Below are 15,555 nucleotides of genomic sequence, written 5' to 3'. Positions count from 1 at the left end.
CAGCAGGGGCGGCGAGGACAACACGACACACGACGACGCAGGGCCGAGCAGGAGACGCTCAATCAAGACCCAGATTCATGGAGGCCCCCCGGCGGTCTGACGGGCCCCCAGCGGGATGCCTTTTACTCTTAATTACAGCTCACAAACACAAAGCAAGAGAAGCTGAGACTGTGAGGGGAAGGATAGCAGAACAGCCAAAAAACACAGAGGGACAAAATATGGAGGAAGTCATGTGTTGCTCATGCAAGCTAACGCTTCTACTCTTCAACGGCTGCACACAAAAGTGGTGAAAGTTTGTCAAAACACGCACCTCTGCTGTGCGGGCTGTGCTCTTATTTTTCTGACAAACACACCACAAGGTGGCGCAGTTGCTGAATTTCAAGTCGGATTGACTGGAAATTTGTCTGGCAGCCCCACAATACACCCGACGTAACTTGAGGGTGTTTTGCTGAATCGCTGCAAAATTTGGCACACACCTTTAGTAGGCCGACGAGCACGTGTGTGTAGAATTTGAGGAAGATTGGTTGAAAAACACGGCCCGCCACCAACCAAAACATCTTTGCACGGCCGGGGGGGGGTGGGTATTAGCAACACTGTACACTGTGGGGTGTCGCTTTTTGTCACTTGACTGTATCGTGTTCGCTGTGTCATCAAATGTAACCTGTCTGGTTGTAACGGGTGCCAGTGTAAGTTGGCAAACCTCACTCCTTGACACCCTAGGAGTCGCGCTAACAACTCGAGCTTTTAGCTCGATGGCTAGCGCTCTCCGGTTTAGACCGGACGGGTTAAACGGCGACCCGAGGCGATGTGTGGCGTCCTCAACGCAAATGAACTCAACACAAAGGTCAGCTCCTCAGCTTGACTTTGCTGATTTGTTGCAGACCGAATAAATCGCTCAGAGAGCGAGCGAGCGGGGTGGTCCGGGTCTGGGCTGGGGGCGGGGCTGCGTCTCTCCATGAAACAAAGAGGTTTTTCCCTGCAGAAGCTGGAGAAAAGCGCAGTAACCGCCGCCGGCGTACAGTGACGCAGCGTGAATCGATAGAATATCATCTCGGGAGAGGTCGTCATGGATTCTGACCGTGTCGGGATTATCGAGTGCAATGCTTCAAGCGTCTAATTTGCATTTAAATGGCTCTGAAACAACCAACGGCGCGGGCGCCAGCGCTGTAAACTTGTCTTTTCAAACTGCCATTGATCCAAAAGTTGAGCTGGCCAACTTCTACAAAGTCTCCACAAGGACGGGCGGGGAAGGGAACATGGTGGATCCTGGTGGGTGCGGACAAACATTTAGACTGTGTGTGTACATTGGGGGGGCAGGCGTGGGCCCGGGGGGGCGGGTGGGTTGATAGACTGCGCTGTCGCCTCCCCGCTCAGCGATTTACGGCGGCGGTGCTGCTGACGAGCGCGGCGCAGTAAACCGGCCGGGCCAGGGGGGCGTATTTCACACGGGGCTGGCTTTTATGAAGAACACCGGGACGGCTCCCCGCCCGCACCCCCCAGCCCCCCTTCCGTGACGGATGGAGAAAGACGCATGACAAGCTTCATCATTGTTTGTAAATCTTAACTGTTCCCGCTCACTAACTCCAGAAGGCAATTTTGCGGCGACAGCGGGGGCCGTCAAGGGGGAGGGCAGGGGGTGGCGGGGGGTGGGGGGTGCGAGACAGAGGAAGAGGACAGCTAGGTGGTCCTGAAGGTTATTTGGATCTCTGTATTTGGCCAAGTGATTAGGTCCCCTCCTTGGAGATAAGTCTGCTGTCGTGCTTGTTTGGCAGCGGCGACTTCCTGTTCCTGTTCCTGGCTGGTCCACGTTTGTTGTCCAAGCCAACCGCAACATAACCACAGTGCTCCTGTGTTGCATTCAGTGCCATCAGACAATTCAAATTCGAAGAGGCCCAGTTCCTGAAAACTCATGCTCATCCTCATAAAGTGCGGTTCAGTGCCACATTTTTTAAAAGTAAGATTTCAAATGTGACATTAAAAAGGAACATTTAAAATAAGATTTCAAATGTGACATAAAAAAGGAACATTTAAAATAAGATTTCAAATGTGACATTAAAAAGGAACATTTAAAATAAGATTTCAAATGTAACATTAAAAAGGAACATTTAAAATAAGATTTCAAATGTGACATTAAAAAGGAACATTTAAAATAAGATTTCAAATGTGACATTAAAAAGGAACATTTCAAGTAAGATTTCAAATGCAGTCCAACAATATTTAATGCTAGTATTTAACCAATTACACGTGTCTTACTAGAAGCTTTACGCCATGAACTCGTAATAAGCAATCTGAATAGCTGCAGTTATTATGGACAAGAAAGTTAAAAAAGAAGATTCATGTATTCGGGGAAGTATGGCCGAAATGTGGAGAAATAGGTGAGATCAGTGTTGATGACGAGTCCAGTTGTTGTCCGTGATGCTCATTACCTTCAGCTGATAAGATTACAGTCTTGTTCCGCTGTCAAGGCCGCAGCGCAGGAAGCTTGGGCGAGCGTAAAGAATGTTGCACACTTGGGCTCTGGCGAAACCGCTTCTCTTCCCTTAGACTACGCCCACGCGCGCGGGATGCGCTCCAGCTGTTTGATAAGACGCGGAATCGACGCGCATCCGACTTTCTCACGCGGCAACAAGAGATACGGAAATAAATTAATAGGAGTAGGAATGCCAGATTGCGCCTTATCTTTACGGCCATTATTCTGTGGTATGAGTCCTTCTGTGGTATGAGTCCTTCTGTGGTATGAGTCCTTCTGTGGTATGAGACTGACAGCCTGAGGAAATGATGAGATAAACTATCGGAGTTCTGCAGCAGCGAGAGGAAATGGTGCAGCTACTTGACCTCTCAGGTCTTCTAGCTGCAGTATCCGCAGGATATTAGATTCCTCTCAAGGACAAGACAATCCTGCAGAAGGAAAACTTTACATATCCGAGGCTGCTCGAGTGCTGCCGGCGCAGAGGAAGCCATGGTACATTGAGGGCAAACATGAATTCCGACATGCACGGTGACATTGTGACGCAGAGTGCTTCGCAATGCCACAGTCTATGCTGGAACTCGTCTTTCCCCTCAATGAACCGCAGCTTCCCCACTGCCGGCAGCACTCATGCAGGCTGCCACCGCCTACACAATTATCTTGCTACTCATTTGTGCTGCAGCTATTTCGACTGTGATGGCTGTGTGTGGACTCGTCTTCACTGGATAGTAAGTCCATGCATCCATCCATGTTCAACCGCTTATCCGAGGTCGACTTCCCTCTCCCAGGCCGCTTTGTCCAGCCCGAGGTGTTCCCAGGCCAGTTGAGAAACATACTGTAGTCTCTCCAACGTGTCCTGGGTCTTCCCCGAGGCCGCCAATGGTCGGACGTGCCCTGAGCGCCTCCCCAGGGACACGCCGGGAGTTCTACTCTAAGTTTCACCCGGATGTCAGTCCTTCTCACCTCATCTCTAAGGGAGAGCCCAGCCACCCTACCGAGAAAGCTCATTTCGACCGCTTGTACCCGCCATCTTGTCCTTTGGGCCACTACCCAAAGCTCAAGACCATAGGTGAGGGTAGGAACGTAGATCGACCCGTACACTGAGAGCTTTGCCTTTCGGCTCAGCTCCCTCTTCACCACAACAAACCGAGGCAGAGTCCTCGTCCCTGCAGACGCCGCACCATATCTCACGTTCAAGACCCCGAGGTACTTGAACTCCTCCACTTGGGGCAGGACCTCATCCCCTACCCGGAGATGGCACTCCACCCTTGGTGGTAAATTTCTACTGCTGTACAAGCTGTACCCAAATTAGCTTTCTATGGAATGTTAGCTAATGGATGAGCTAGAATGAAGCGCTTGCTGAAGTATGAGGGCTGCACTGTCCTGTTTTCTGTTTACAAACGCATCTCGTGTAAAGGATTATTAGTGCAGGTGTACCTAATGTTGTGGCAGGTGAGAGTCTACGGTTCCTGCTGCAAAGTTTAGACAGAAAAAAAAGGTGGGAACCAGTGGGGGTTGCCACCAAATGCGGGACCACCCGCTGAGACGGTTGTCATCTTGTAATGGAGCGTGACCGCTGGGACCCTCACAGGAAACAGACAGGTGAAAGTCCAAAGCAAATAGGAAGGGATGCGGGGGTCTTAAAGATGGAAAGGCAGCACGACGCCTCTACGTAACATTCCTGACCGCGAGGGGGGGCTGTAACTGGTTTGGGAACATGCAAACTAACTGATGGACTGCTGGTTGTGTGTCACCTACAGGCCACCATTGCCTCGGTGCAGCTGTTGTCCTCAGGGGTGAAGAAGGACGGCGGGCAGGAGGAGGAGCCCAGGCCCTGGCTGAGGTACGTGGCTGCCGGGTAGTAGGAGTGCATGCGGTACTGGGGGGACACGTGGCCCGCCAGACGACCGTCCCCGTGGGGCACCTGCGAGCAAACACAACAGTCAGCACAGGCGTCACATGTTACTTGGTGGGGGTCATCACATCCTGTAAAAACCATAATAGCACAAATGATCATATTTACAGCACAAACGAAGCACTAATGACCCACACTGTTCTCGCTCAAGTGGGTTGGGGGGGGCCTGTATGACGTCATTGCTGAAGAATACATTTTTTAATACGTCCAAAAACCACCGCTATCATTTTGACGTCACAAACGATTGAGATTCATCTTTCATAAGTAAAAAACTGAGATAGCACAAACCAGCACAAATGCCATCCTGTATCAATCAGAATCTTTTTTTTTTTTTTTTACAAAGCACGAACAAACGACACAATTTTTACTTATTTTTGTAAGTTGTGAGCCTGGATGACTTTGTCACCGGAGAGTAGATCATTTTAACGGCACAAAGTACTTCTGAACAACACCATTCTTGCTCATTTCGGATATTGGGATAATATTTAGAAAAACACAAAAATCCTCAACACCATTTTCGTCCATGACTTCATCACTGGAGAATAAATCTTGCGTAAATCCAAAACTAAATTAGCACAAGCAATCATTTTGACTGCACAATCCAGCACAAACGATGGAGGCTGCTTTGGCCAGACCGATGAAATCATCTTTAATAAGTACAAAGCTAAGATAGCACAAACAATGGGACGATGGGGCGTGGGGGGGGGATGACGTCATCACCACTGAATAAATCGTGTCATATCATGAAAACCATAAGAATCATAGCGTTTCATTTTTATCATTTTGTTTTTATATACAAAGTGCTCTAATTTTGTTGATGTGCACAAATGCCGAAAATGGTCCTATCTTGCAATGTTAAAGAATCATAGGAAAAAATTCCTGGATCCAGACGGTGGTCAGGATCAGGATCATTTAAAGCAGGGGTGTCCAAAGTGTGGCGTCTGTGTTTTGAACTACGACTGACGACTAAATTAGCACCAACAGTCGTTTTGACGGCACAATCCAGCACAAATTGGCTGTACTCAGAAAGAAATGAGGATTGACCTATGAAATCATCTTTAATGACCCACAAACGACTATTTTAACAGCACAAACCAGAGTTTTTGGTGGGGTGGGGCCGGAGTCGGCTAGCCCATTAGGCAAATTCTAAGCTAAAAATCTGGGGGGGAAAAAATTCCCCTTCAACATAATGATATAAAAAGTAGTAATGACTATGAACTCTTAAGAGATGATGGGAGTATCCATGTGGGCGGACTAGCATGTGCGTCCGCACTGAAAGGCGGGAAGGCACGTTGCAGTATTTCACACGTCGGGGGGGGGAACGGGGCGTCTTACGTCTTGTGTGCGGGGGGTGAGGGGAGGAGGGGGCAAAGTTTGAAACGAGCCGTCCACTCAGCAGCGCCGACGCCGCTTTTTCAATTTCACTTTTATGGAATTTGATTTCTGTCACAGCGCGATACGTCACCCGCGTTGTCCACGCCGTCAGCTCGCTGACAGCTTTATAAACTGTTATTTAAGCGACACTCAGCGCTGGCATTAGGCTGTGAAAAATACAACACAGATTGGACAGAGGAGGGGGGCGGCGTTGGCGGGGAGGGGGTACCAGGAATGACTCCCGTCTTGCAGGGACGCCAAACTAAGACGCATGCATGCACATGCAACAACATGGTTTGCGCTGATAATCGCTATGTCGGTGTTTTAGCATCCGTGCTCACCAGCTTTTTCTGTCCTAAAACAGGCTTCTTGCAAAGGAGGCGTGGGCCTCAACAAGGAAGTCAGCAAAATCCAAGCAGATTCGAACGTCAACTCTTCAGGTTTTTAACCTCTTTGCACGCCTCATTTTTACGTTTTTTTTACGTTAACGTTAAAATGTTACGTTAAAATCGTCGTCGTGAGGATGATGTTCGCAATGTTACTTTAGACATCTCGGGGGGGGGGGATGCATAATCATTAGGGGTGCACGATAATTATCGGGCTGATATGAGGGAGTTATGACGTCACACCGATGAAGCCGATAAGAGCAAAAATAGCTCAGATAACCGATAATTTACCTGTACTGTGCAGGTGAGCAATTTAAGTGCTCCTTTTTCTCCTGCCTGTTGTGACTTCCCCTCACCTCACTTGTGAACAAGCATTCACACCGAGGAAGACATCTTGTGTGCTAATTGTGTGCTAATTGTACCAAATCTTATCAGCCACCTGGAACGCCGGTGCCCCCGTGTTTGAAAAGTGCAAAAGATTTGCCAGAGACCTCCGTGGCGCCACACCAGCTGCTCGGAGCGTGTGTCCGAATACAGTGCACCTTGCTGGGCCACGCCAGGTGGCTTCTCCCCCTCTATACTCTGGTTGTCCTGGAAGTAGTGATGTGGTCGCAGTAACATCATGATATTTGATTAGGACAAATCAACGGGTACAGTTGGTCAAGTCCTAATGTGTTTGAGTCCTTCTTACCTCCAGGTGTGCACAAACTACACTTCAATCTGAATTTAAAAATTCGATATAAAAAGAGATAAAAAAGATATCATGCATCTCTACTAGTTATTATTATTCTATGGGGACAATCAGTATGTGACCCCCTGCTGCTTTTGTGCAAAGGTGTGAACAGTCCAGCATGAAAACAATTGAAGAATCCAGAAAAAATAACCTGAATTATCGGTTGTAATTTCATCAAGTCCAATATTTCTTTTTCCCAGTCTACATCATGACTTTTGCACACTGCAAAAACTGAACCTCAAGCAAGATTGAATGATGAAAAACGTATTTTTGGTAAATAAGTTTCTTTTGCTCCTCAAGTCTCAAGTAACAATGCACTAAAATCTGAGATATCATGCTTCAAATTAGCACAACAATCTGCCAACTGAGGAAAAACATTCACCAAAAGGCCACTTGACTTGTTTCTCAAGTAAGAATGTCCTGTTCTGTTAGCAACTTCTGCTGATTTGACGTAATATCTATCTCGGATGTTAGCGTAAGATTACGGGGTTTGAAGGTGTGAGGGTTCGTACCTCCCTGAGAGGTCCTGACTTCTTATCAGGCACCATCTTCCTGTCTGGAAGCTTCTTCAACCCAAACCCTTATTTTACATTTATCATCAGCCACCTGCATGGCCGCCAAGCACCACTGACTGTACTGGAGAGGAGGGGGCCGGGGGAGGATGGGGGGCGGGGTTAGATGCATGACATGATAAAAAGCCTAAATGTTTCCTCTCTGATTCTGCTTTGGAGAGCAAAAGTGAAACTGCCGTCCATGTGGCAACACAGTAGGCTGTACAGTACAGTAGGTGTACTAACACCGTCAGATGAACACGTTATTCTTTCCAGGCAACACAGGTTGGTAGATTAATTTCCTTATTTCAAGCCTTCAAGCATTTGCATAAGACTTAAGATGAGCAAAGTGGCCTAACATGAGGGGAACCAAACGTCCTGGGACAGTTGGGATGGTGATGTTTTTCACCCAACCATTCAGTGAGCTCACATTATTTCACATTTTTTACTTCATCTGTCCATAAGACTTGAAAGGAGCGCTTTAATTTTCTTACAGGCTGATTTTTCTGATGCAGAGGAGGCAGCATTTCTGTCACTGTTTCATTTTCAACTTATTTTGGGCATAAAAACATGCATGCAACCTCTGACAAGCCTGACTTTGCGTCTTTGGTTATAAATGTTATAAATATACAGGGTATGTTTTTTTTAAACAACCATTTTCCATCCATACAGAATTTACGAGAAAAAAAACATAAATTTATGAGAATAAAGTCGTAAATTTGCGAGAATGTACGAGAAAAAAAGTCGTAAACCTGAGATTTTTTTTTTCAATGTGGCACTTTTTGCTGTGTAGCGGTCTAAGTATTTTCTTGTGCTGCCTGGTTTAATATGCTGGCTTGTCTTTTCTTTCATTTAAGTCAGCTTTTTTGTTTGATAAAAACAAATTCTTATACATATGTTTTATTGTATTATTTCCATTCAAATTAGATCATTGTTATTGAAACTGTTATTTTCTAAATGTCTATCATAACATGTATAGTGTAGATATCCAGGATGATGAACCACAAACAGATGTGAGCTGATGAAGATGTAAGCTCCTCCTCAAAGGTAAAACAACAACAACAAAGTAAACCAGAGTTGAACGGCTGCCGTTAAAACGAATTGAACTCATTCACAGTTGGAGAGTTCATCACGCTAGGTTAGCCTATTCCGTGAAGAAAAATGAAATAATTGGACTTCCAGCTCCCAATTAAATGATCGGTAGGGGGCTGGCAGAGCTCTAGACGTCATTTTAAGATGTGTAGTGAAGCCTGCACCCTTTTTTCTTTTTTTTTTCCAATGTGGTGGGGGGGGGGCGTATACACAAGGCGGCATCGTGTACATGAGGAGCAACTTGAAAAACTTCAAATGTGATTCAGAAAGTCACCACAGAAGTAAAGGCAAAGACCGTCCCGTGTGTGTGTGTGTGTGTGTGTGTGTGTGTGTGTGTGTGTGCGTGTGTGTGTGTGTGTGTGTGTGTGCATGTGTGTGCGTGTGCGTGCGTGCGTATGTGCGTATGTGCAACACAGCAACTGAGTGCAAGTGTACAAAGTGTGCGTCTAAGGCACCTTCACTTCCCAAAGCCAATAATAAAATTTGAATAAGCGGCGCACGTCTCCTCTGCGGCGATGACAGCTCCGCTAAAAATACCATCAATCACCGGGGGTAGGATGGCAAAATTATGCTAAAGAGCGCTAACTGATTAGCATTAAGGCGCTCACTTTCTCCCCTTCCGAGCGCTGAGGCGGAGCGCTTTGTCCCTCCGAACGACAGACAATACCATTAACCTTTGCAATTCGGGCGCCGGCGCCGAGGCACTGACCCCAAAACTTGATGTTACCACTCAGCGGGGGCGGGCGGGCGGGAACGGGGTCGTTTGGGGGCGATAAATATTTATCATTAAGTATAAAGCGCCTCATGTGAGCTCACGGAGGAGTTCTAGATCTCATTTGTTTCACCCAGCAGCCATCAGCCTTTGACACAATAGAGATACATTCACACATACATCTGTGTGTGTGCGTGTGTGTGCGTGTGTGTGTGTGTGCGTGTGTGTGTGTGCGTGTGTGTGTGTGCGTGTGTGTGTGTGCGTGTGTGTGCGTGTGTGTGTGTGTGCGTGTGTGTGTGTGCGTGTGTGTGTGTGTGTGTGTGCGTGTGTGTGTGTGTGTGTGTGTGTGTGTGTGTGTGTGTGTGCGTGTGTGTGTGTGTGTGTGTGTGTGTGTGTGTGTGTGTGCGTGTGTGTGTGTGTGCGTGTGTGTGTGTGTGTGTGTGTGTGTGTGTGCGTGTGTGCGTGTGTGTGTGTGTGTGTGCGTGTGTGTGTGTGTGCGTGTGTGTGTGTGTGTGTGTGTGCGTGTGTGTGTGTGTGTGTGTGTGCGTGTGTTGTCATCATACAACAATAATATAACAAAGCTGACAAAAAACAAATCTCAGAAATAGTCCGTAAACGAACTATTTAAACGGACTACAACTTCTTATTTCTAATAACAAGCTGCAAACCTTATTTGGATTCGTCAAGGTTACGTCAAAGGACAAAACATGTCAAAATGGACGTTGACAAAAGTGTTTACGTGACTGTCATACCGAAAGCGTCCTGTGCACGCTGCGTGAGGTCCAGTTGTGAAACGTGTCACACCTCTTTATGTCCTGCAGAAACGTGTTTCCTGTATGCCACTTGTTTGGGGGGCACAGCACGTGTTTAAGTCAACAATATTGCTTATGGGGGGTAAAGTGCCATCCTACTGCTGTGTGTCCCAGTGAGTTACAGTAAGTCTGAGTCTACGGTTATCATCATACTTTTCCTCCTTAACGCTGCAACAATCTTGAATAAGCTTCCACAAATGGATGATAGTCATCTTTCTCACACTCGGGGGCTGCTCCTTCTTCCCTTCCCACCGTCTCGCCACGTCCCCCCCCCTTGATACTACATCTAGCGAGTCACCTGGTACTGCTGGTAGTTGTACACGTTGTTGTAGTAGGCCGGGTAGCAGGACGGCTGGAAGAGGCCGTGGTAGGACGCCTCCAGCAGCAGATCGGACTGTCCGTCAGCGGGAGGCCTGCTGCCGTCCGGCGGGGTGGGGCGACTGCCTGCATCTGAGAAACACACAACGTAGTGTGAATGTAACATTACCGAATACACTGAAGCTTTAAATGAAAGTAGGTCACCATGGCGACCATGTAGCTGCTGCACCACCATGGAGCAGTGTTATATTAGTACACACAGTACATTCATATGAGTGTACCACCATGGAGCAGTGTTATATTAGTACACACAGTACATTCATATTGATTCATATACTCCAGGGCCAAAACTTACTTTGCTGCTGCATGTTTCATGTGCCACAGCTTTAGGACCATGCTAATAATTATTTGAATTATTACAACTATTTCCATACAAATATGTTCACTCAGCCACCATTTTTATGTTGTCTAAGTGTATTTTTGTGTTAGTATCAGCGTGAATAACAAAAGAATAACACTGTAAAACCATCCCACCCATCACAGAAACACAAGCGTATATTTCATTCAGTCATAACAACATTGGTACATTATTTGTTTTTAGTGGAGTTTTTTTTAATTTTTGACAGAGAAACAGAAACACTGCTAAATCCAACAATAATAATAATAATACATAAATTCAAATGTGTCTCTCTTGGTATCTATATTTTTATATTTAGTAAATATGAATAGCTTTCTTGCACACTGCGTATTTACATTTTATATTGAATGAACATAAATAGATGGGGGGTTTATATTTACGTTTGATAAATATGACATGACAATAATAAATATAATACATCAATATTTCAAATGATCTCTCTATATATAAACGAATAAATATAAATAGCTGATGTGCAGGAAAGACAAGAAATAGAAATATTTATAGTTCTGTCTGTATGGATTATTATTATGTATTTCACATAAGGCTATTTTATTCATTTATCTGTGAATTATATGCATTTTTTATTTCCATCCGTCTCTTTTAATAAGGTGTTAGTGGTGCCGATATGAGGGAACCAGGACGTCCCACCGATGAATCCCGTAACATTGAAAAGCTCCGATAACCAATCATTTTTAAAAAGACCTCCGATTAGGCGAGACTTCCGTACTGTGCGGGTGAGCGAACCAAGCACTCCTTTTTTGTCCTGCCTGTGACGTCGCCGGCCTGGCGTAGCTCAACAAACATTCCCTTGGAAATGTGGAAATGTGAATATACCCGTAAACTATGGCAAGATGTTTGTAGGTTTATTTTAGATCACATCTGCTGGGATTTTGAGCTCCTTCTGCAAAATGTCCTTTTTGGCTTTGTCAAGAATGATGTTTCAGCTGACAAGGAATATTTTTTAATTAATCTCATTTTAATTCTTGCAAAATTCTACATCCACAAATGTAAATTTGCCAAAGTGAAAGCCTTTTTTATGTTTTCATGAAAGAACTGAAGCTGTACCTCAAATGGATATCCTCTGCTAATAACAAGAAAGCTATCAAGACTATAAATCTGTGCTCCCACTTCAATATCCTTCATTCTGTTTCATTTTCGTTGCTCATGTCCCCTGGTGTATCTTACTTTCATTACTACTATTATTATCTCCTTTTTTATTTTTTTTAGTTATTTATGTATCACTTTTCTGTTACATTTTTATTTCTTTAATTTCGAGCTTTATATGACTAATTGCGTCGTGGCGTTTGAAAAGTGCAAAAGGTTCGCCAGAGACCTCCGCGGCGGCACACCGGCTGCTCGCCGCGTGTGTCCGAATATAGTGCACCTTGCTGGGCCACAGCAGGTGGCTCCCTGCCCTCCTCACTCCGCTTCCCCCGACAGTAGTGATATGCTTGTAGTAATGTCATGATATTTCATTAGGACACATTAGCAGGTACACTTGGTCAAATCCTAATTTGTTCCAGGTGTGCACACAGTATCGGTATCAGTATTAGTTTGGGGGGAAAAGATACGACGGCGCATCTGTGGTTGTAATGAAGGCTCAATAGCCTCGAGTGCTTCCAAGCACTTGTCCAACAGTAGCACCTACAGGCTGAATTGTGCATTACACGTGCAACAGAGTGTCTTGCACTCCCAGGACAGACAAGGGATCTTTCTCGCCATCATCATCATCACTATTACACGCTGTTCCTTGTGCTTATTGGTCTTATCGCCAAGGCCGCATTCTTCTGTGATCGGACAGCGTGCATCACGGCCGATAGCCGCTTCTCTCGCGCCTCGCCCTCGTTATCGCTGGCGTGTGCTCGCCTCCTCTGGCTCGCCTCGGGATGGAGGGTAGCCTTGACTTGTCATTGTGCACCTCCTAAAATGTGCTCCCGTTATCAGCGTCCTTTTAACACACAAAAGGCCTCGCCCGCCATTGTTGCTTGTATTAATTGTAGCAAACACAACCCGGACGGCACTCAGACCTCCGCCTGCCCGCCTGCCCGCTTGTCCGCCTGCCCGCCTGCCCGCCTCGGCCATCAAGTTGGTTCTGTGCTGTAGCGTCATTGGCATGTAGACGGACCAATGACGAGTCAACAAGACCAGTCAGTGGCGCTACATGTAATGATTAACATTTTATAAAAAGGATGAAGAAAAATACATCGAGTCAAAGCAGGGGGGAACAGAGTGTGGCCCGGGGGCCATTTGCGGCCAGAATAACGTGGCGGTATTATGAGGAAAAATAGCGTCATATTAGTAGTTCATCAATTGAAATATTAAAGAAAAAAGTTATTTTAAAGTTGTAATATTACACAAAACACAAAACTACGAAAAAGATTTGGAAAATTTGGTTGGGAAAAAAGTTCTATTGTTATTCCAATCAAGTCAAAATGTCATAGCAGTAAAAGTCATCATTATCAGAAGAACATTGCTGTAAAATGTTGAAAATATATATATATATATATATATATTTACAAGAATAAAGTCAAAATATTAAGAACAAAAGTTGGATTTTAACATGAAAAAAGTTTTACCAAAATCTCGTAATATTATGAGAAAAAATGTCATTTTAGTAGCACACAGTTGATATATGGAAGAAAAATACGTTCATTTCTAAAAGTGGTAATATTATGGGAATAAAGTCCAAATATTACCAAGATTATTGACATTTGTACGTTTTCTTATTGTTTAGTTTTATTTCTACACCGTGCCACGAGCCAAAAGGAGTGGCGGGCCGCAAATGGCCCCCGGGCCACACTTTGGGCACCCCAGACGGAGACTGACCAATGACTTTGTCCTACGCCGTCAACGACGGACAAATAAACCGACTTCTGACGAGTGAGTCACGTCACGTTCGGCTACATGGCGCAGGTCGTCTCACCCACCCGCGGCGCCGAGAGAGGAAGAGGAAGAGGAAGGGAAGGCAGGGGTCAGGGGTCGTCCGTCCACGGAGAACAGGCAGTCGGCGCCGTCTTCGGTCTTCATCGCCAGGCTGGGGTTGGAAAGATTGACCGGAGTACAAATCCCGAGCTCCTCATCCTGGACTTGCTGTCTTCTCAGGGCCACCTGGGAGGGATTTGTAGGATTATTATTTCTTATTGCGCAACACCAACAGCATGAATACAAAAGTACAAGAAAATAATACAAATAAATACTCATTTTAAAATGAATACAATCAAACTTAAATAAATGTGTCAAAAAATAAATACAAATGACTTGAAAGTGTAAAAAAACAACAATTAAATCATAACAATGACTTAAATAAAAGGGTAAAAAAAAAAGAATAAAAATTAAAAAAATAATGACTTAGCAAAAAACCAATGAATAAATATGACTTCAATAAAAGTGTAAAAAAGTAAGTACTGTAAAAAACTAATGAAAAATAAAAATGCCTTAAAAATATTAAAAAATAAAATGTAATACAGATAAAAATGACTAAAATAAACACATTAAACAATTTTAAAAAGGAAAAGAAATGACTTAAATAAAAGTGTAAAAAACTAATAAAAACCAAAATGAATAAATAAAATCCAAATTAAACAAAAAGGGTACAAAATAATAATGATAATGAAAACTAACAATGACTTACAAAAAGCAAAATAAATGAATAAATAAAAATGTAACTAAAAATGGCTTAAAGTTTAAAGAAGTAACTAAAAATAAATAAAAATGACTTAAACACATGGAAAAAGAAAAAAATGAAGCGTAAAATTATAAAATTAAATATACATTTAAAATGAATAAAAGTGTACAAAAAATAATACAAATAAAAAAGTGAGTAAAATAAAAGTGTAAAAAATAATACAAATCAATTTAAAAAAAGAGAAATAAAAGTGTGAAAGACAATAAATATAAAGAATAAAAAAGTGAGTTCAATAAAAGTGTAAAAAATCCTAGAAATAAAAATGCAAACAAATGAAAGTGGGTCGTGACTTCATGACCATTGGAAAACGTGGGTCATTCCAGTAAGCGGGTTGAGGCCACAGGAGAAGCCCTGATATACCGTAGAGGATCTTTGGCTGGTGACAGGCTTGTGTTCGAGTTGATGACTTTATTTCTGGCTAGTATTCATTTGTGGAGCTAAACATGTCAAGGTGTGACACAGCTTTGCTTTCCCTACTTGTGACAGAAGTCTGGTTTGGGTACCTGGGGGTCTTGTTCACGAGCGAGGGAAGGATGGAGTGATGCGGACTCTGCATGGGTCGGTCGTGGTGCAGAAAGAGCTGAGCCCAAAGGCCAAGCTGTCAATGTAGCGGTGGATCTACGTACGTTCCTACGCTTTCCTACGGTCCTGAGCTTTCTTATGAGAATATTAGAACTTTGAGCTTTGCCCCCGCGACCCCATCTTAGTCCTTAGCTTCATAGTGTGTGTGTGTGTGTGTGTGTGTGTGTGTGTGCGTGTGCGTGTGCGTGTGCGTGCGTGTGCGTACCTGCGCCGCCATGACTCTCTGCCTCTCGGCTATGAGCTTGCACTTTTGGCACTGGCAGTCCTTCCACTTGCAGAAGCGCTTGTGGCCCTTGAGGAGCGACATGTACCCGTGGTTCCTGCATCGGGAGCACTTGGGCATCCGCAGGCTTTTCTGTCCTTTGGCCGGGGTCGGGGGCGGCTCGCCGGGCGGAGACGCCTTCCTGGACTTCTGAGGGTGCTTGCTCATGGCCGGAGGAGATGGAAATGAAAGCAACGCTTCTGCCGGCGGAGGCTGTAAGGTCACCGTCGCTACCCTCCCTTTCT

At 44.8% G+C, this 15,555-nt stretch overlaps 2 protein-coding genes across 2 annotated transcripts in view; one reads left to right on the top strand and one right to left on the bottom strand.

Moving 5' to 3' along the window:
- Nucleotides 1-15,547, bottom strand: part of dmrt1 (doublesex and mab-3 related transcription factor 1) — a 28,220-nt gene extending 12,673 nt beyond the window's left edge. Inside the window, exons 1-4 of the mRNA XM_054772787.1 lie at nt 15,254-15,547; nt 13,709-13,889; nt 10,341-10,492; nt 4,226-4,391 (exon numbers count right to left, since the gene is read on the bottom strand). Coding sequence (XP_054628762.1) covers nt 4,226-4,391; nt 10,341-10,492; nt 13,709-13,889; nt 15,254-15,478 — 724 coding nt within the window. The 5' untranslated portion in view covers nt 15,479-15,547. The remainder of the gene's footprint in view (nt 1-4,225; nt 4,392-10,340; nt 10,493-13,708; nt 13,890-15,253) is intronic.
- LOC129179491 (phospholipid-transporting ATPase ID-like) overlaps nt 4,291-15,555 on the top strand; it is a 46,578-nt gene continuing 35,313 nt past the window's right edge. The window contains exon 1 of the mRNA XM_054772783.1: nt 4,291-4,310. The gene's annotated coding sequence lies outside the window, so the exon portion shown is untranslated. The remainder of the gene's footprint in view (nt 4,311-15,555) is intronic.

Source organism: Dunckerocampus dactyliophorus, chromosome 4, assembly GCF_027744805.1.
Source record: "Dunckerocampus dactyliophorus isolate RoL2022-P2 chromosome 4, RoL_Ddac_1.1, whole genome shotgun sequence".
Lineage (NCBI taxonomy): Eukaryota > Metazoa > Chordata > Actinopteri > Syngnathiformes > Syngnathidae > Dunckerocampus > Dunckerocampus dactyliophorus.
The sequence above is the reverse complement of the archived record's forward strand: the minus strand, read 5'-3'. Positions and strand labels throughout refer to the sequence as shown.